This window comes from Oratosquilla oratoria, chromosome 33, assembly GCF_046742065.1.
Source record: "Oratosquilla oratoria isolate Oo_2021 chromosome 33, ASM4674206v1, whole genome shotgun sequence".
In the NCBI taxonomy this organism is placed as follows: Eukaryota; Metazoa; Arthropoda; class Malacostraca; order Stomatopoda; family Squillidae; genus Oratosquilla; species Oratosquilla oratoria.
Genome location: NC_134809.1, coordinates 5880650 through 5903693, shown reverse-complemented (window position 1 = coordinate 5903693; position 23044 = coordinate 5880650). Strand labels below are relative to the sequence as shown.

Below are 23044 nucleotides of genomic sequence, written 5' to 3'. Positions count from 1 at the left end.
CAACAATCCAGTGTGGCAGTTCCTTGTGCAAGTGTTCATTGTTAACTTGCAATCCTAAACAGTTCCTCAGTGAAAGCTAATTTCTTTTCCAGAATGTTCCTTGGCCCTGACAAATTTGTTTCATAAGCATTCTTGCCTTTTGATTGTAATCTATTTGTGTACTCTACAGGGTCTAACAGATATATCCGTACAACTTCTTATCACATGTTTTAAGATTAATATCTCGGGTTATAATAAACAGAGAGTTATGAAATTTTCAGTATATTTAGAAAAGGCAATAAGAACAATGATTTCATTCAATGTAACCACCTTCAGCTGTTATGACGCTTTCAACGCGTTTACGAAACTTGGATACAGCGTTGATGATCTCAGACTTTGATAATGAACCCACAGCCTTCTTGATGTCTGTCTTCAGGGTTGTTATACTTCTGTGTGGCTTGTCACATGCCTTGGCCTCAATTCGTGCCAAAAAATAATAATCTAAAGGGTTTAGGTCTGGTGAATTTGAGGGCCACAACTCTTTGTTCCAGAACTGCACATTTGACCCTTCGAGAAGGTTGGTGGTCCTCTTCGCTGTGTGGGCTGGAGCTGAGTCTTGTTGGAAGACAAACTGGTTGCCACTAGCCTTATCTTTCATCCAGGGTATTATTTTCTCTTCTAGAACTTTGCAATAGACAACGGCATTGACTTTCTCCTTGTTGTTGAAGAAGTGAGTGAAGACGTCTCCCTCAGTTGACACCACACAGAGCACCATGACACTTGCTGGTTTCTTCGTCGTTGTCTTGTGTTGAACCTCTGAGGATGAGGAGGCTATCCAGCGATCATTCCGCTTATTGAAAGTCGCATCAACCGTGAAAATGTTCTCGTCGGAAAAAAACTTGATGACTGAGCCATTCAACTTCATCCAGTTCAACAGCTTTTGGCACCTGGTCAAGCGGATTTCTTTCATTTTTCGTGTCAAAAGATGTCTTTTTCCTTGTGAGAATGAGGTTAATCCCAATTTCTTTAATGCTCTGTGAATTGTCATTGTGCTGACACCTCTCTTCTTTGCCAATGTCGATAATGGTAAGGCTGGATTTGCATTGACACTTCTCTTGAGACCAGCTAAAAAGCGAGGTGTTAGAATTCTGCCCCTTCTGGGCTTGTGAGCAGCTCGTTGGTCTTCGCCGGTCTCATCAAATCGTTTACAAACATCGTAAACAGTTTGTCTGGAGTATTTTAGCATCCTTATTATGGTGCTAGGAGTGTGACCCGCGCGACGAAGTTCGCATATGGCTGAACATTTGGCTTGTTCCATTGCTTAATGTTTATTGCACCGGTGCTAGTATACAACTGGCTAAATTATTAGACAAATGGAAGTATCTGGAAACAATCAGAATTGCCATATGTTACTTTTTAAGTGCTTAAAACCTCTTCAAAGTTTGTACGAATTTATCTGTTAGACCCTGTATATGTATCTTAATCATGGACTTGTTAATCCCTACCATATTCCTTTCTTGTGACTCTTCCACAGGCCCTGTGGTTCCTGGGCTGCCAGTACCACAGCTTCCTCCAACCACTGTGGTTGTTGGTAATGAGACACTTTCCTTTGAAGACATTATGGCTGATGTGGGACTTGGAGTCGCTGTGATCCCTTTCCTTGCAATCCTGTGGAACTTGGTTATTGCTACTGCCTTCACCAAGGGCAAGTCCTTTGATACAACACAAGAGATCATTGCCCTTGGGGCAGCCAACATTGTTGCTTCTTTCTTCAGGTAGGTCACCATCCTCTGTGCAAGAAGTTGTGTGTGCATAATTCACCTTGGTTTGATTCACGTGTTGGACTCATGATCGACAGCTATTACCCTCGTGAAAGAGAGCTCAGAGCTCATATATGACTGATCTATGGGTAATGCTTTGACCTTACACACACACACACACCCAACTCCCTGCCCACAAAAGTTAGAGTAACGACTTGCAGCGCAGTGATACTGAAATTGTTTCACCCTTGGGCAAGATTCGAACCCAGACTGCTGTCGTGGCAGCCGGGAACTCTAACCACTGCACTTTGGGGTAGCCAACATTGTGTATGTGTGTGTATTTACCTAGTTGTAATATACGGGAGGGGAGCTATGCTCGTGGTGACCTGTCTTTGTATCTCTCCGCATCAAGTTTTATCTTAAAGTCTTGTATAGTGTTTGCACATACTGTTTTGTTGTCTAATTTGTTCCATGTATTAATCGCTCTGTGTGGGAAACTGTTGTATTATACAGGAAGGAGAGCTATGCTCATGGTGACCCATCTTCCACACAATATTGTTTCATCCAATTTGTTCCAGACATCCACCACTCTGTATGGATTTTTTTTTTTTTTTTTCTTCTTTTTTTTCCCTCAGATCTCATCTATAACTATCCATTTTGATTTTTTTCATGTCCACTTGTTTTTCTTCTATCCCACTTTAATAAGCCTTCTCTGTCAAAGACTTCCACGCCTTTCGTGATTCAGTAAATGGCCAACAGGTCTTTGCTCATATGTCAATTTTAAAAGTGTTGGGGCCATCTTTGTCGCTGCTCTTTGGATTCTTTCTATTTTCCTTATATTCTTTTTTGTACTCCAATCTTGGTCTCATCAGTGTGAGTAGTATTTTCTTTACTATTACATCATACAATTCACTGACAACAGTTCATAGACACACTCAATTTGTCAATACACATAAAAAAATTAAACAAATATAAGTCTCTATGGAAGTGCCAAAGTAATAGATCACCAAGCTTATTTGGTGATTTATTGTTTTGGCACTTCCATAGAGACTTACCTTTGTTTAATATTTTTTTCAATTAATTATGTGTATTGACAAATTGAGTGTATTTACAACTAGGTAAATACACTCAATTTGTCAATACACAAAATTCATTGAAAAAAAATTAAACAAAGGTAAGTCTCTATAGAAGTGCCAAAGTACTAAATCACCAAATAAGCTTGGATTGCGAAATAGGTGGCTGAGGTAAATAGTTGACCATGGTAGTATGTACACTTGTTTATAATTGGCCACTAATCAAGTATGAAACTACTGAAGCACTAAATTATCGAAATAGCCTGAATTGCCAAGGAGTGACATTGTGTTTTCTTAATTCCATTAGAAATGTAAAGTATTCAGTATACAAAGATTTTTGCTGGTTTGCCCATCATGCCTCTTCAGTTTATAGATTCTGAAGAAAAAAAATTAATAATTAGATAAATAAAAAAAAAAAAAAAATTCATTTGAAGGATGGCATAATACATCTTAGAAACAGGTTGCTGGACACCACCCTAATATATGAATGTTTTTTGAATGCATGAAGAAAGAACAAAACATTAATGATGTCCAAATTAATTGATACTTGGCTGGTACTTCATTTCAGTCACAAAGAAATATTGTGATTCTTATGAATGGAGATATAGCAGTGTTGTTGATTATTTGCAGGCAATATAGGCCATAACTTAGCTTTTTGATTTTAAGAATAATTTATAGTTTCAAGTTTTATTAGTTCTGTCAATAATTTTTTTTATTGTGTATTTTGTACTATTCTTAGAAATTACTATGAAAGGGAATTTTACCTTGTTTTTGTACATACCTAAATTTACCAAAGACTTTTTCCCCTTACAAGGGAGGTAACAAAAAACAAAGACATAAAATCCATTCCCACCCATTCCATCCCCACCCATTCCATCCCCACCCATTCCATCCCCGCATACTCCACTCCCTTCCACCCCCCCTCCCTCCTTCTTCTCTTGGCTCCTCCTTGATGATGGGTCATCCCTGCATCTCACCCACTGCCCTGAGTCAGAAGCAGTGTTGCAAGACACAGCACATCCACAGCAAGGCCTCCTTATTAAATCGGTGACCCCCCTCTCCATCCCTCCCTTCATGCAGAAAAAGAGAAGACGGGGAGAAATCCCTTCAGGCTGCGTCAGATTATTTTTTCACACATACTCCCCCACCCACTCCATACAGAACCACTGTCCATTCACCCCTATCTTCTGTATTTTCCTGTCCTTCCTCAACAGACATTCCCCTCTTTCCCAATACCCCTTTTACCCCATCCATCCACCTCATCCTAGGACGTCCCTTCATCTTCACTCCCTCCACATCTGTCTTCCACACCTCTTTTACTAATCATTCTTCACTCATTCTTTCCATGTGTCCAAACCATCCCAATGCTCTTTCATCAACCCTATCTCCCAACTCCCATTCCACCCCTGTCCTCCTCCTCACCTCCTTGTTTCTCACTCTATCCAGCCTAATAACCCTTATCATACTTCTCAGGCACCTCATCTCTAACACATTCAAACTCCTCCTCTCTTATGTTCTATGTTTCTGCCCCATACAGTGCTGTCAGCACAGTCACTCCTTCGTACAATCTCGTCTTAGCATCCATTTCCAAATGTCTATTTCTCATTACACTTATTAATTCTCCAAGGTATTTACTTGCTTCTCTCACTCTACATTTTACCTCCATCTCCACTCCCTTTCCTGCCACATTTGCACCCAAGTATCTAAAACTATCTACTTCCTCCAGTCTCCCTTAATACTCACTTCCAGTCTGCTGCCACTTTCACCCCTTGTACATCTCATCACCTTACTTTTACCCCCATTTATCTTCAACTTTCTTCTTTCGTACACCTTCCCAAACTCCATCACTAACTTCCTCAATCCCTCATCTAATCCTGCCTCAAGTGCAGTGTCATCAGCAAACAACAACTTGCTTATATCCCACTTTTCTAAATAAGGCTATGAAAATAATAATCTTTGATGAATTGTAAATACGAATGAATTGAGAGTGTCAGTGAATTTTGTCAGTAAATTGGTGTCAGTGAATTGTTGTTGATGAATTCACCAGATCCCACCAACATGCTTGAAATATGTGTAACAAAAATGTAATGTTATTCTGATGTATACAATGTAGCTATGTAAGTCAGGAATTGTGACAATAACTTTGATTTTACCAAAATGTTTGATGAACCTTCCTATTGTAGGTCAATGCCAGTGGGGGCTGCCATGTCCCGTGCTGTTGTCAACTCCTCCAGTGGTGTCAGGACTCCTGCAGGAGGTCTTGTCACTGGCACCATCGTCATTTTTGTCCTCGCTTTCCTCACTCCTGCCTTCAGGTAGATTAAGATTAATATTGGACATGTTTTTATTTTTTCCCCATATGTCAGTAGAATGGTAACCTCACAGAAAATATTTTTATGCCACTTCATTTTTCTTCCCCTCCTGTCGCTCACCATGACCACCGTTATTGCTGTTCATGAACTCACCCTGGAACTCACTGGTGAATTCATTCTTGACCCTCGAATCCTGTCCACGACCAATAACGCGAATAGTTATATCCCGAAATCAACTCTGGCAGCAGTGATTCTCTGTGCAGCAGTGAGCATGGTGGACTATGAAATTCTGAAGCCCCTTTGGAGGACTCGGCGACTAGATCTGGTGCCCCTTAGTGTTACCTTCGTGGTCTCCCTTGTGTGGGGACTTGAATGGGGGATCTTCTTTGGCGTTGGGGTCAACCTCGCCCTCTTCCTCTATTCCTTCTCCAAACCAGACATTGAAGTAATCAAAGTTACAGCAAAGGTACATATTGTCTTCTTTCTCATATTGGTCTTCCTCCACTTTACCCGGGTGATGTACTTTACAAAATTTGTTGTGGGCCAAGTGATTTTAGAAAGCTAATAGGGTGGAATCCAGCTTGAAGGAACATTGGCTTATCCCTTTAGGTCTTCAAGTGTTCAACTAATATTCATTTTCCAGTCACCAGTTTGCAGAATGCATATGAATGATGTGCTTTTCAGAATTAATAGACCTGAATACACTAGGGAAGAACCTTTGAAGAATATACTGCAATGGTGGAAAGATTGATTTGTTGCCACATCACTATAATGAAAGCTTTTTCTTTTGTATACTCCTCTGCACAACTGGCATCAAGTAGAAAAGTAGAAATAGATATACCAATACAACTGGGAAAAGGGTAAACAAAACCATTTGAATCTTAGGCTGCATTTACCTCTTCAGTACAAGTCAAATTTACATGCGCAGCATTGGATGCCTGAGGTACAATGATTGATGCAACACAATACTCTTGTTAGAAAATATTAAATCACTGCAGTATTACTCATTCTCTTTCACTGAGTAATAATAGACCCAGAAAATGTGATCAAGCCAGTTCACAGAATTCAATGGTCACTCAGCTACAATTACAAAATAAATATAATCAAGATGCCAACACCGGGTTCCTTGTATGCCCATTCACTCTTCACAATGCCTACATAGGTATCATTGTATAGAAGAGGTTAAGGACACGTGTGTATTATTCTGGGTGTCATAAGGCTATTCTTTTCAGCATAAGTCAGTGTGTCAAGTGCAAGGTTTACTTTTCACAAGAACCGAAAGTCTTTCAGCACTATCTAGACCAAAATTCATAAAGGTGGACTCAATGTCAATGGGGTTAACTTCTTACTACTCCTCTCTTTTAGCTAAATGAAGATGACAGGTATTGGCTGAAAGTGTTTGACCCTGTGCTTCAGTCCCTGCAATCCAGACACCCACCACTCAGTCAAATTAAAGTCTGGAATTAGCTAGCAAAGTGTATTGATAAGTTCATCTGGAATGAAATACCATGTCACTGAGGCAAAAATATATATAAGTTTTGTTCTGTCTAGTGTCAGAAAACAGTATTCAGTTAAAAGACAATTAGATAACAAATAGGGGGCACTAAATTTTTTTCATTAAATCCTTTAACAGGGTGGCATACACAACAGGTTTTGTTTTAGACATTGCCTTACAATTTCAGTCTGATGGAGGGCAGTCCCTAGATTGAAACCATTGAGATGTGGAAGGCCTTATTAGCACCCTGACCTTTAACACTTGTTCTGTTTATGCATGCTGGCCCTTATATGGTACATAGACAATGTTTTACCTGATCACTGCATACTGTACATGTCATGAGCCACTTCTTTCTGCAGAAGTGTCGTCATGGAGAAGGGGCACACGTGTTGGTGCGACCCTCTTATGGGATGCCCTTCCCAAGTTGTTCTCATTTTCGAAAGAAGCTCCTGAAGGCAGGTCTTCGTCAAGGGGGTGGAACCCTTCCTGTCGTTGTTGACTGCATGGGAATCTTCACTGCAGACTACAGCACTGCAAAGGTAGATCACTGGAATCTAGTGCAAGAGGAAAGGCTGTCAGTTCCTTAACTTGGCCATCTACAAAATATGAAATGAATAAATAATTATATTGTAATAGTAATGATATCAATTATAGATTTATTAATGATGCAAACTGTCTGGCCATTATCCTTTTGTGGCAGCCACAATTAAGCAAAAATATGGCTGAGCCTAAAGACTAACCCACTTGCCTCTCCTGCTGAAGGTGGTGAAGGTTGTTGTGGAGGAGTTCGCAAAGCGTGACCAGCCCATTATCTTCATGAACCTTCGGTCATCTGTTCAAAAGACCCTCTGCTCCCTGTGCCCCAACATCCGCATCTGCTCCTCTGCTAGTCATCTTAGACAGGACCTCATAGGTAAGCTAAGCTTGGCCCTAGTTCATTTAATTTTATATTTTTATTTATTTTTATATCTATTTATATCTTTATCTGTATCTTCCTGCATTGCCTCTGACCCAGGGCAATGGGCAAGATGCAATGATGATCAGTCATCCAGGAGGAGCCAAGAAATGTGGAAGAGAGGGAGAAGTGGTGAATGGGAGTGGAGTGGGTGGGGATGAAATGGGTGGGTGTGGATTTATGCATTTTGACTTTGGCTACCTCCCTTGTAAAGGGGAAAAAGCTCTCGGTATGTATGTATGTATGTATGTATGTACATTAATATATTCATATATTACTCCTGTTGCAGAACCCTCTGGTGATCTAACTACTATTGGCAATGCAGACAAAGACAATTTAACTAAGTTGGAGGACAAGAAAGCCTTCTGTTCAAAAGACCAGCACAACCCTTTGTTGACCTCGGTGGCCATTGAAAATGATGGTTTATTGGAAAGCAGCATGACCCAAAGGTTCTCCTCTTCTCGTGAGGACCCTTCATCACCACCTCACACTGCTCTTGACAAAGGGAATACCCCTCATGGTGACAGAGAGAGCTGAGTCAACTTTATTGGTGAGTGATAATATTAAAGAAAATATATAGTAGGTAAGAAACTGGCCAAAGAATCAACCTACCTCACTTTAATCTTATTAAAGATTCAGTTCAGTTAATGTCACTACTCCCCCCTCTGAGAAAGGGTTAAGACAGTGCCTCTGTATTGACTTTTTGAAGGAATGAATTTATTTTTGTGCCAAAGTAGGTAGAAAGGAAGTTATTAATTATGTAGTTAGGATATTGAACTAACTACCAATAGGGAAGGTCACACATTTTATAATTTTTAGTTTCAAGATCCATGTGAATAAATGTCTAGGCATTGATTAATTGATTAATTAATTAGGTTTTATTATTCTACATCCAACCTCATTATGAACCAACAGATTTCCTTTGAATGTGCTTCTCCATTATAAACAGAGTTGGGCACATTACCACAGGACAGGTAGTGCATTACCGTCAATGCGTTATCGTCAATGTGTTACCGATTTTAATTTCCTCTAGAGTGATTTTGATAAAAAAAGTTAAATGGAGAAGTATTTACTTCTTACAAATATTCTCAATAAAATAATGCCTATACTACAACATTAATATTCCCTATTCTAAAACATAAAATAACCAGAGCTGGGCACTTGTATTCCTGTGTTAGTAATGCAACCTGTCTAGTGGTAATGCACCCAGCTCTGCTTATAAACCATTGTATATAAAACTTTTTTTTCTGAAAAATTATCACTAAGTTTTGTACTTCAAAAATTGCTACTACCAGGGTTGTGACTAGAGAAAAATTATATTAAGTCGTAAAATTTCGCCAAAACAGCAAGATTAAATTTTTAGCAATTTTGAACAAATCTTTCTATAAATCTCAAATCTCCTACACTTAATAACCTTTAATACTTTTTTTTCAGGAAGGTCATAAGCATCTCTCAAACTTCTTATGCTGACACCCTGGAAAACTCGAGTTTTTGTTTTTTTAAGACAACCCATAGATTTTAGTCCAACCTTTTTCAGTAAACTAGCATGCAAAGTTCAGAGTTGAGATCAGAAGACATTCTTTGTGAATGCTTCCTGATACTGACAACTTAGAGTTTGATGGCTGGTCATTACTTCAGAGTATGAAATTGAAAAATTTGAAGACATCCAATTTGAAGCCATTGGATATGTGTTATGTTATCAAGTGCACCTCTTGCTGGTCCAGTGACTACATCAGGAGCCTGCTGTACTTGCAGTCTTTTTTCCATTGGTTCACTGTCTGTATCCTGAGACTTCCAGTACAGTGGTTCACCAGAAGAATTATAAAGTGCCTACTGTTGAAGTCATCATAAAGACATGTACAGAAGTTTGTTTTATACCAAGTCAAGAATGTCTTCACCTTTGAAGTCATAAACCTCGCTGCAATGGGAAAATCTTTAATGTTGTAATTAAAGAAAAATTACTATTTTGTGCCTTCGCCTGTGCTGTGGCAGACAATGCTGTCTCTTCCTATAGCTGAAGTCATTGACAGAATCAGGATGGGTAGTTGTTTCAGAATACTCATATATTGTGCATGGAAGTCTGTGTCACTCCAGTGTTAGAAATACATCATCATCAATTGGAGGTCTATGCCACTTCAGTCACATGTCATTGCCATTCCCCCAAGATTTCCTTGGGCAAGTGTCCATGTAGCTACCCTTCCCATTCCTGATAATTCTCAACAGGATTAGTCAACTTGCTCCAACCATGTGTTCTCCAAGTGTCCCCTTCATTACCTTCACCAAGGGTTGTCTCTTGTGGAAATAACCCCATATGTGAGATGAACGTCAGGGAAGGGTGCCATATGCCCACATAACCAGAGATTTATAAATAATTCATGAATTATGTTAGTAACAGGCATAAAGTGAACTTCATAGGGCAATCACTGGTATGATATAAAGTCACAGTAGCAATACTCCTTGATTCTCCAAAGATACATATACCAACATACATATACCAAAGGCTTTTTCCCCCTTACAAGGGAAAGATACTTTATATAAAGCCATCAAGAAGCAAGACAGGGAGCACAAATGACTTGAAGATTTGAATCTTAGCCCTTCTGCATCAACATTAACAATGCCATATACGACTGTAAATGAGTGAGTCCATAACACGATGGATATACTAATCTTTTGAAGGGTTTCCTGATATGACCCACTACTGTTAGGCACTACACTACCAAAGTATATAAAGATTTTTCAAGACCTCAGTGTCCTCACCACATTGAGAGACTGAACTGTAGGCTATCATTCAGTGAGATCTCAAACACCTGAACCTTGGACTTGGTCTTGGAGACCTAGTTCATTATATTGAGGCTGCAACCAAGATCTCTCGTGACTCATCAAGAAGTATAGTATCATTGTCAGTGACCTTAGTGTTGCCAGTGGATGATTTGCATTGACATTGACAACTTTATCTAATACCCAGTTCATGCCTCAGTCCTGCATTAACAGAAAAACTGAACATGCCTCTTCTACACTTCACAACACTGATTGTTCCATTATAAACCAGACACCAGGCCAATAATTTCTGCAGGAATCCCATGGTTCTACAGAAGATTTCATAGCACCACATGATATACTGAATTAAATGCCCTCATAAGATCAACATAGGCTGCAAGCAAGCCCTGCTTAAACTCACATCAGTGCTCCACAAGAACATAAAGTGCTAGGATCCAAATAATTGTTGACTCACTGGGGGCAAGCTCCTGACACGTTAGTATATAGGAGCAAACACAGTAACACATGGATAAACACCTTGCACAATGCATTAAGCATTGTAATACCACAGTAATCGTTGCAGTCCTGGATGACAAGTTCTTTTTACCAGATTGAATAACACCAGAATATAGAGTGGTGGACAGCACTTCATACAACTCATGCATCATGATCTCTCCTCTAGCTCTTAGGAACTCCATGCTGACATCTTCTATAACCTCACTCAGAAATGGCAAAGTTTCATCTATTGATGGATTAGCAACTGTCACTTGAATAACAGCCAAGAAAAGCTGGCCACACTGAAGGTCTGCTGTGTAAAACTGTTCAAAGGTTTCCGCCCAGCTAGCTGTGCACCCATCTTTGTCTGACACTAACTAACCATCAGCTGTTCAGACAATGTTCACAGGTTACAGATTTAAAATCTATTTTTTCAGGGCTTGGTAAGCAGGTCTGTGGTCACTCACATTAAAATGGCCTGTGACATCTTTAACAATTTCCCTGACATTCTTTTCCTTGTTCTTTCTCAAGAGAGCTCTAATCCGCTGTTTCAGACTCCTGTATTGGTTTAGGTCCTAAGCCAATTTGGTGGCATGATTCATCTCTTTCTCCAGTGTCCCATGAAACAAAAAGTCACGTGATTATAAATGATCTCCACTTCACTCCTTGACAACTTTCAGTTTCACATTTAAAGTTATCTCACAGTTCTTCAGAGTCTTTGAACACATCAAGCTCTTCAAATTGATCAGAGACTGCTACTCCATTCTCCTGAGTACACACATCAACCCTGCATTTCTATAAATGGAATCCTGATGGATTGCATTTTGGGATTCTCCTGGACTTAGCATGCCCCTTGAGTGTTGCAACCACTAGTGCATGATCTGTCCCAAAAACTCAGCACTCCAGTAAACCCTGCAGCTTCGTATGATGATCCATTGAGTACTAACAATTATGTGGTAGGTTCCTTTGCTGCACCTCCAGCATTGCTCTACGAAGTACATCGGTGTAGCTCTCATCTCTGGAACCAAGAACTAGCAATCCTCAACTTAGCAGGCTTTGCAAGGTTCAAAAGGAAGATTGAATAATCGTAAGAGGACAACAAAGAATGTGATAGATGGATAAGGTGAAGGGGGCCTCAAGTACAAGAGGAATGTCTATTGAGCGTGAAAGGAAGAGAACAAGAGATAAGCAAAAATGGAGAGTGGTTGTGAATGGACTAGAAATTGATATGGTCTAAAGGGATTTCTTTTCTGCTTTGAAAAATTTCATGTGGATGAAGGGGAAGGATTGCCACATAATGAAGCAGTGGGGGTTAAATGGGTTCAAGAGGACAGCATGAAGGAAGGACAGCAGTAGTACAAAAGTATCATCATTCCTTTATAAGTATAGTCCATAGGATATTGACTATGAAGTCAGTACCTCAGTACAGGGTAACTAACAGTATATAGTTAAGCTTAGGCTATATTATTAGTCTTGCAACAGGCATATTAATGTTTTTGTTTTCTTTTTTCTTTCTTTTCCCTTTTTCTTCTTTTTTCCTTAACCAACATAGATTCAAGGAGAACTACTTCACCAGTACACTTATCATAAACCTCACACAACAGGTGCTGGAGGGACTTAATGGAAAAGTACCACTAGAAAATGGTCTTAATAGCAACATACATAAACAAGGCATTTGATCAAATTCTTAGACACTTGCCATCAAAATGATATCAAAGAGGTACATCCACAACAAAGACAAGAAATACCTAACAAATGCCTTAGCTGGCAGAAAGTGTAGACTAACCCAAAACATCCAATTTTCTGGGATTGAAAAAATGTACAATAGAGTGCCCCAAGTAGCAATGCTCACCTGCACAACCTCTTCACAAGTGTAGGATGTAAGGGGTTGTCATCTAAAAGTGCATGGAAGGGACTCAAACCCAGGACATCCTACTTGACAGGAAGGCATGCTTACCAGTTACATCACAGTTGCCACATGTGACAACTAGCACAACGAGTGCTCTCCCAACACCAGATCTGGAACATACCACCAAAGTGTTCACCCATGCAAGTTGCCTAATGATAAGGACTGTGTACCAACTACAGTATAGCTGTTAAACACACCCAAGCTTACTTAGATGTATTAGAACATTGGCTTAGAAATAATAGAATGGATGCCTCACCTCTGATATCATCAGTAACATTAGTCACTGTGGACAACCACAAATCAAAGAAACCTCCAAGAGTAAAATTGAATTGGCACACCCTTCCATTGGAAAAAAAATCCAAAGTTCTAGGCCTCACTTTAGATACTCACTTGAACTTCCACCCTTGCACCAAAAACTTGAGAATACAGATCAACAAGAAACTAAATATACTAAATTCATTAACAAGTATGGGCTTTGGACAGCAGAAGGAAATTTATTACAGTCTACAAGCAGTTCTTCAAAAGCACACTCAACTGCACTTCCACAGCATGGTTCCCAACAATCAAGAAAACAAAGATACCCTACAAACTATACAAAATGAAGCAATGAGAATAATAACATGATGCTTTAAAATCTCCCAAATTTAGCATTTGCACTCTCAAACCAAAATCCTCTCCACAAAACACAAACATGAAATGATAGGTACCGGTACACAATTCTTTGCGAGAACTCTATTTACTGATCTCATTACCGTACATCACACAAGCACAACCAACTGAATGAAAAGATAAGATATACTCATGCATCAACAATCTGCACCATGCACCACATTCATTTGAAAGCACACTCGGATCAAAAAATATGCTCTCCAAGATAGCCCACCAAAACTGCATTAAATCCCCTCAGACATTAGCCCCCAAATAAAAGTTCCCCCCAACAAAAGTAAAAACAACATCAGCATGGCTATATCTATGTCACCATCCAGCACTAAAAGTGTATTAATATGGAACAGGCCTTACTACAGAAGCAAATTACTCCAGATGCAGTCAACACACAGAAGACACAGAACATCTTACACTTCCCTACCCTTGCCAGGAACATGGTATCTCTTCTTTGAGGGACTCTGGGCCAATTCAGTGGCTGTTGCAAGTTACTTGAGAATCCATGGGTCTCCTGCAAGAAAAATCTAGAACAATGAATTTACTTAATTGAGAAATAGCACAAGAACAGTCACCAAGTAAATTTCAGTAGGTCTTCCATATGCAATCATCATTTGGACTGTCGCCTTTTCTCAATGGAAAGTGTGTAGAGCCTTTTTTTTTTTCTTCCTTTTTCTTCTTTTTCCCCAACCAACACAGATTCAAGGAGAACTACTTCACTAGTACACTTATCGTACATCATGGACAAATGACTTGCCATAAAAGAATTATGGCACTTCGAAGGATAAATACATACACACTTATGGTTCTGCCCCAAAGTCCAGTCTAATGGGGAAATCATTGCTCACCCATCCACCCATGTATGCTGCCACTACCAAGTGGAAAAAAGTTCGTTACCAAGGATTACAAAGGCGGAGCATGCCGACAGAAGACCTTTTAGTCCATATCCAGGTCGGATGCAAAAAAAAAAAAATCATGATAATAATAAATTGATAAATAAAAACTATAATGTAAATAACGGAAAGAAAAATACTGGTATGATATTTATAATATTGATGTTACAGAGGGAGTTAATGGTGTCTTTGTCCCTTTGCCCTTTAAAAAATGTGAAGGAAGGTAAAAGAAAATATCCATGAATATCATGCATTTTATTATATCTTTACAGTGAGAAAATTCTACAATATTGATACGAAGTTGTGGAAAGATATGTCTAACCCAGATGGAGGAAGAATTTTAAGTTCTGATTAGGTGAAGTAGTGTGGCTCTAGTGTAGTTGAGATGACCCAAGTTGATTTTTTTATATAAGTTCAGAAATCAAAATTTTAACAGCTTCAGATGATGCCAAATGGTTCACCATTTTCACTTTATTATTATGGAGGGAGAGCCAGTTGTTTGAGGAGATATGAGGTACACCGAATCAGTGAATGGCAGAGTATGGGAGGGGGTGTGTTAGAAAATGAATAGAAAAGTAAATGTGAGCAAAAATAAGGTAATGAAAAGTACAAGGTGTGAAGGTGGCAGTAGGTTTGAGGTGCATTTAAAGTAGAAAAGGCTTAAGGAAGCATAGACCTTTAAGTATTTGAAGTTATATGTAGTAGGGAATGGACGAAAGTAGATGTAAATAAGGGGAGCAAGTAAATGCCTTGAAAAGAAGATTGGTTGTGGCTACAGAACTGGAGTTGATGTTTGAAATTTGGAAGAGGCAGAAAGGAAAAGCCTAAACATGTTATGTTTAAAAGGTGTGATGGATAGATTGAGAAATGTAGACTTAGGGCATAGAGCGGGAGTGGAAAGAGCTGTCAGACAGTGATCAAAGAATGATGAGATGATTTGGGCATATGGGAAGAGCGAGTGATAAAAGACTAGCAACAAAGAATGTGGAAAGCAGAAGTGGATGGACTGAACTTGATGTAAAAACTTAAGTATGTGGTGGATGAATGGGTTGAAGGGAGCATTGGGTGCAAGAGGAATACCCGTCGTGCAAGGATGGAGACGACATTTTGATTGTAGTATTTGATTCATATACGAGAGGAGCCATACTTCACTTGACATTTTGACTAGAGCGTTTGAGATCGTCTGTTATTTGAATCTCACGTCAGCATTTAAATTTTCATCCTACTACAGTATACAGATTTGATATGATTTTGTCATTCTTCACATGATATTTTTATTCTAGCAATTTATTTATATGCGAGAGATGCCATATTACACTTGGTGATTTAACAAGAACATTTGAATTTAGTTTGTCATTTTCATCCTACTCATGACAGTGATCCCAACATTTGAATTCTGTAGGTTGTCACCGTTTACCAACTTTAATTTTCATCCTACCCCAACATTTGAATATCATGTATTTTTGTCATTTTACATGTATTTTTATTCTAGTGACTGAGATGCCATACTGCTCTTGACAATGTGACTAGAGCGTTTGACATTCACCTGTTTTCGTCGTATTCATGTCGGTGATCAAAGCGTTTGAACTTTATCGCTAGGTTATCATCGAACACCATGGATTTCATTTTCATCCTCCTCACGCATTTCAATACTAACCTGCACATGATATATTAAAAACAGCGTTTGATTTTTATGTCCGAGATGCATGCTGCACTTTACAACTTGCCTGAGCATTCGAAATCGGACTGTAATTTTCATCCTACTCTTGTCAGTGATCCCAGCGTTAGAATCTATCTATAGGGGGATTCCAGGAGACATAGTGCTTTTTGGTCTTAGGAAAGCTGCATTCCTCGGGATGGTTCTGGAACACTTGTCGCCACTGGATTACTCTCTTTTGTCTGGCTCCAGTCTCGGCTGATGAAACCAAGTGAGGTGACACACTACCTCGTGGGGAAGTCTTATGAGACGAAGGCTTAGTGTTCTCCCCCCATAGAAGAGAGCATCTAGTGGGGAATAAGCATTGAGGTAAATACCAGGAAACCTACTTTCTGACTCTTCAGCAACCCGTTGCAACTTGCGCTGTCGTCAGCCGTCTCAGACTTTACTTGCCACTTGGATGTGGCAGAATCGGCCAAGACAGTTCGAATGGAGGCCGAACCGCATCCTTTTGTGCACTACAATCTACTCAGCTACGCAGATCTCTCTTTCTCTCGCTTCTAACTATCCCTATCCAAAGTCATGTAGAGATTGAGACAGCGATGACTGGGTCAGGGTATAGGTTTGTCTGGAAACCCCTAGTTATTGCCTTATACGTAGATGGTACATCATTTAAGAATTGGAAGTCTATATATGATGAGGTCGAAACGTCCAGGGATCGACAATTTCCTGGGGCCAAAACGTCCGCACGCGGAAAGAAACTATACGTATCCCAGGGACCTGGGTGGTAGGTCGGAAAGTAATCCATAAGTAATAACAAACATTAACTCCCAAGATGGCGCGTCATACCATGAAGTTGAAGCTGGACTATGAAATCACTCTTCCTAGTAAACGTTTTCGTGTTTTCTAGCCGATGTGTACGTTTCTTATTCTACTTAAATGCGTTTTCCATAACAAAGAGGGGTAGTTATTGTACAATGTTTGGATGTTTTTTTTATCTTAAAAAAGTTACGAAGTCTATAGATGTTCTAACTCAAATTTTACAATATCCTTTGCCTGTTAGATTACTGTACTCTTGCTTATGTTATAGCGAAAATAAGATATATCTATATTACTCTTACTTGTAAACGTTTTTTCACGTTATCCGATTATTGTTCCAATGGGTGGTTTTCTTTGTCATCTCAGAAGATACGTTTTCTATTAATCAGTAGGGGTCTCTTTAGTAGTTTGTAATTTTTGTTATTTCTTTCATTTTTGTTTATTAGATAATTACTCTCATAATAGTATCGTAACGAAATATTTATCTTATAGTCATGAGCTTGACTTTTCTTATTTGGATCAGTACTGTGTGATTATGTCATAATTATAATTCTTTGTAACGCTACATTTTATATAACTCTTTTGGTCCAAGTTGAAGTTAGCCTTAGGCTTTTATACAGTGGTTTTACATCTTCGTTCTCTTGGGAGACACCATAATGAGCATATGGGGATATAGTATGACCAAAAAATGAAGACACTCTCAGATTTCTGTCATGTCTGCGGGATGAAAATTGTTCTATTTGTTATTCATTTTACCTATTATCATTACTTTTTTATTTATCTTAATTTATTCTTTTTGTTCATCTATTTATTCGTTTATTTATTTGTTTTTTAACTTATTTATTCATTTATTTATATATTTTTTGAATGTCAGTTTTGGGGACATAGAACTTGAGGGTGGGTGAGTTTACTTTTTAACACTCTTCTTGATATGAGTATTTTGGTTCCCCTTGCACTTTAGGTAGCTCATTGTCCTTAGCTGTTAAACTGTACAAAAACATATATGTGATTAAGAAGTGTTGGTGTTACATGGATGGATAGAGTGAGAAATTAAGTGAGGTGGAGAGCAGGGGTGGAAAGGGAGCTTGCAAATAGGGCCGACGAAAGAATCCTACAATGGTTTGGGCACATGCAAGGATTACCAATGTGAGTGTGGAAGGCAGAGGTGGAATGAATGAACTTTAGGGAAAGACCGAGTATGAGATAGATGGATTTAATAAAGGGGGGCTTCAGTACAAGGAGAATGTCTGTTGAGCAGGGAAGGAAGAAGGCGAGAGATAGGTGTGAGTAGACAATGGTTGTAAATGGACAATCAGTTGACGCGACCAAAGGTGATTTCTCCTCGTCTTTCCTGTTTTCTCATGAGGGGACGAGGAGGAAATACAATGTAAATAAATTAAAATGTGAAATGAAATTTAAATGAAGTGGTGGGAACCTGCTGTGGATGTGCTGTGCCTTGGTGCATTGCCTCAGATCAGGACAGTGGATGTAGAGACATGGGTGATCCTTCATCCACAAGGAACTAAGATAAAGGGATGACGGATGGGATTGGGATGAGTGTGAGTGGATGCATGTTTGGCTTGGCTACCTCTTTTGTAAGGGGCAAGAAGCCTTTGGTATATAGATAGATAGGATATTTTTAAATTTGTGCCTTTTCCGGAACAAACTAACGATGTGCCAATCGTAGGGAAGCTGCTGATGTTTGATGTGTTGTCTTCCTCGCTCCTGTGTGGCTGTGAATCCTGGCTTAGTGCTGATGGAAAACCTGTTAAAACTGGTCTTTTAAGCAGATCTCTTGTGAATACGGAGTTCTATGTCGAACGTGATGTGTCACGCCGAGCAGAATTAAGCCCTAGCCAGACGAGCGGGTTGGCCGCCGCGGGTGCAAAGCGGGTCAGCCGCCGCGGAACCGCTTTATATTGATTCCTATGTATAAACCTCTCGTCTGACATAGCCAGGCGGGCTGGCCGCGGCGGTTTCAAGTGGGGAAATGCGTCTCACCCGCCGCGGTCAGGCGGGTAGACCGCCCGTGTGACATCAGCCTTACCCGTTCTTGACTCGCTTGTTGAGGCAAGAAGTAACACAAGTTCTTTATTAATTTGTGGACATAATGAGCCAATGTAACTGATGATTCCATAGTATTTGCAAGCTGTTGATAATAATCCTAACACGTTTAATGGTAAATACATAACAAAATCTTATGAACAGCGAATTGGCTGAGAGTAATATGCTGTTGAATAAGGTTTACACCGGGTCAAATAATGAACAAATCTGATCAAGGTGAACGATGTACAAAGACATTAATCCAATATTTAAAGCAAATTAAATTTGCTGTACATGAATTTCACTGCATATCATCTACTTGGTTCTGAGTGTCCGGCCATGACCTAGCTATTGAAACAAGGAGCCGGAACAGGCAGGATCGTGGCCGATTGCCAATAGATCAAAGGAAATTGTGTGGTAAAACGCAAACTGAACGAGACATTGTGGAAGACTGTACATACGGAGAATATCAGACAATCATCTAGCATTAATGCTCTTGAGGATTTATTTATTGAAGAACAGCCTCGTGCAAAAATATACAAGATAATACGTGATATGATTTATATTTGTGAATAATAGAAATATATGTAGAGTAAATAATTTTTTGGGGGGCTGTATTTTTTGTGTAAATTACTTATTATTTTGTAGTATCTAAAAGATCTGAACTGGCTTGTGTGTTTTTGGTGTAGCATAAAACACATATTTATTTACGTTTTCGTAACTAATCTAATCACAAATATAACAATATTGTCTATCCTTCTGGTAGCCATGATGTTTGTACTGATTTATCATTCTGTTGTGTTTATCACCTAATTATGTTTGATAGCTAATAGTAATGACAGTATGTTGGATTCTATGTGTAAGAGTATGTCTTATACATGTTCTTCCTGTAGTCAATGAAATATATATCTATATATTTGTTCGGGGATTTTTACTAAATGCTTTGTGTCTGTTGCCAACATAACTACTTCCTGGTGATTATTTTTTCTTTTCTTTTCAAGCATATATATATATATATATATATATATATATATATATATATATATATATATATATATATATACATATATATATATATATATATATATATATATATATATATATATATATATATATATATATGTATGTATGTATAGTAATCTGCGACCAGTTAACTGAAATATTCAATAAATCGGTAGACACTGGTTCTGTTCCAACTGCTTGGAGGCAGGCAAACGTTGTTCCTGTTTTTAAGAAGGGCGATAGATCGACCATATACAACTACAGGCCAATCAGTTTGACATCGGTTATAGGAAAAATGCTCGAATCAATAATAGTAAATAGACTCAGAGAACACATTGAAGGTCATAATTTAATTCGTGATTCACAGCATGGTTTCTCCTAAGGTTAGTCATGCGTGTCTAATCTTCTATCCTTTTACACTAAGGTATATAAGGCGTCAGACAATAATGAAAATTACGATGTTATTTACCTTGACTTTAGCAAAGCGTTCGACAAGGTGCCACACCAGAGACTACTAAATAAAATCAAAGCCCATGACATAGGAGGAAAAGTGTTAGAATGGATTAGAGCTTGGATTAGTAACAGAAAACAGCGGGTCACCACAAATGGAATAAAATCTAGGTGGGGCAATGTTACTAGCAAACAAGGTCATCATAATAAAACAACAGGGCAGGACTCGCAGTAATGGGTATAAACTGGACAAATTTAGATTTAAGAAGGAAATAGGCAAGAATTGGTTTACAAATAGGGTGGTCGATGAATGGAATAAACTTAGTAACCACGTAGTAAGCGCTGAAACTATCAGTTGTTTTAAAAAACGATTAGACAACTTTATGGATGGGGATGACAGGTGGTGATGGATACGGAGCTGCCTAGTGTAGGCCTTATGGTCTTTTGCAGTCTCCTTTATTTCTTATGTTCTTATGTTCTCTTAATGTTTGTGAGTCGTATGATCTCCAGACTCCTGGAGTCTTCAACACTGAATAAAGTCGTCCCATAAAATGGTCCCATTTGTAAAATTCTGAGCACCACCACCAACGCCATCCCCAACGTAGAAGTCAATAGATCACAGGTTGTGAACTACTAGATTAATGGACGAAAAAAGTACATATCTGTACACAAGTGTAGTACTATATCCGGGTTATTTTAACTTAATTAAGATGTACTGGAGTCTGACACCGGTTTATCTGGTTAAGTAGCGTCCTTGGTGAAACACAGAAACATCACTTGTAGAAAAATTGATCATTTAAAAAAAACGTGCAGTGAATGAAATCCGAGAAGATTAACACGCCATTAGTTAAGCTGGTAAATCAGTAAAAGCCGGGAGCAATTCACGCATGCGTATTGCATTCAAGTAAGTCAAACTAAAAAAAAAAAAAAAAAAAAAACACACACACACACACACGCGACTCGGTGGCGCAGTTGGTAGAGTCCCCGACTGTCACAACGGCAGTCCGGGTTCGAATCCTGCCCAGGGCTGAAATAATTTCAGTATCGCTTTGCTTCGAGTCGTTACTCCAACTCTTGTGGGTGGGGAGTTGGGTGTGTGTGCGTGTAAAGTCACAGCAATACCCATAGATCGGTCATACGAGCTCTGAGCTCTCTTCCGGGAGGGAAATAACTGTCGATCGCGAGTCCAATACGTGATCCAAAGACCATGGTGAATCATACATAGACACACACACACACACACACACACACACACACACACACACACACACACACACACACACACACACACACACACACGAATCGACGGCACAGTGGTAGCGATCGCGGCCGCCACTACGGTGGTTCGAGTTCGAATCCCGTCCAGGGCTGAAATAATTTCAGTATCGTTGAGCTGCGAGTCGTTGCTCCAACTCTCGCGGGTGGTGAGGTGTGTGTGTGTGTGTGTGTGTGTGTGTGTGTGTGTGTGTGTGTATTTACCTAGTTGTATTTACCTAGTTGTATTTTACGGGAAGGGGAGCTATGCTCGTGGGGTCCCGTCTTCATATCTCATTTTATCTAAACTATTTTTAAATTCATGTATTGTTTTTGCACACACCACTTTCTCATCTAACTTGTTCCAACTGTCTATTGCTCTGTGAGGAAAGCTGTTCTTTTTAAAATCTCTTCTATAGCTGTCTTTTTTTATTTTCTTTCCGTGTCCTCTTGTATTTCTGTCATCCCATTTTATCAGATTCTCTCTATCAGTAATTTCTATGCCTTTCATGATTCTGTAAATAGCTATCAAATCTCCTCTCTCTCTTCTTTGCTCTAGTGTCTGTAGTTTAAGTTTTTGTAGTCTCTCTTCATATGATAGTTTTGAGAGTGTTGGTGCCAGTTTTGTAATTGCTCTTTGTATTCTTTCAAGTTTTTTTATACATTTTTTTGTACTTGGTGACCATATCGTTGCTGCATATTCCAATCTTGGTCTTATCAGGGTGATTAGGATTTTCCTCACCATTTCTTCATCCAGGTATGTAAATGCCACTTTGATTGTTCTTATTAAATTATAAGTTTCTCCAAAAATCTTATTTATATGTTTCTCAGGTGACATATTATTCATAACAATGACTCCCAGGTCCTTCTCATTTTCTACTTTTTTTATTCCTTTTTTTCCCAAATTATATGATCCTGTTATTCTGTTTTTGCTTTTTCCAAATTCCATTATACTACACTTTTTTGTATTGAACTCCATCTCCCACTTCCTACTCCATTCTTGTACTTTATTTAGATCTCTCTGTAGTGATTCACAATCTTCTTCAGTTTTCACTCTTTTCAGTAATTTTGCATCATCTGCAAAGAAGCTCATATAGCTTTCAATTCCTTCATCCATATCATTAATATATATAGCAAACATTATTGGGGCCAGAACTGTTCCCTGCGGGACACTGCTTATTACTTCATTCCATTTTGAGTGCTGATCTCTTATCACTACTCTCATTTTTCTTTCTTGCAAAAAGTCTTCCATCCAATTTAGCAATTTACCTTGTATTCCTCCTTCATATTCTAATTTCTTAAGCAACTTCTTATGTGGTACTTTGTCAAAAGCTTTTTTTAGGTCTAGAAATGCACAATCAGCCCATCCATCTCTTTCTTGTATTATATCTATTAGCCTTGAATAGAAACATATTAAATTGGTGACGCATGATCGTCCTTGTCTGAATCCAAATTGCCTTGGATTTAGTACGTTGTTTTTTTCCAAGTATTTTACCCATCTACTTTTGATAATTCTTTCACATATTTTTGC

General features: G+C 38.9%; 1 protein-coding gene across 2 annotated transcripts in view; it reads left to right on the top strand.

Annotated features, from left to right (window-relative positions):
• The window catches only part of LOC143017728 (sodium-independent sulfate anion transporter-like), a 39950-nt gene extending 29925 nt beyond the window's left edge, over positions 1–10025 (top strand). For both annotated transcript variants that reach the window (XM_076172513.1, XM_076172515.1), the window contains 7 exons: positions 1514–1754; positions 4996–5127; positions 5344–5590; positions 6979–7158; positions 7382–7532; positions 7864–8124; positions 9009–10025. In XM_076172513.1, coding sequence (XP_076028628.1) covers positions 1514–1754; positions 4996–5127; positions 5344–5590; positions 6979–7158; positions 7382–7532; positions 7864–8111 — 1199 coding nt within the window. In that variant the 3' untranslated portion in view covers positions 8112–8124; positions 9009–10025. The remainder of the gene's footprint in view (positions 1–1513; positions 1755–4995; positions 5128–5343; positions 5591–6978; positions 7159–7381; positions 7533–7863; positions 8125–9008) is intronic.
• Positions 10026–23044: the final 13019 nt, after the last annotated feature.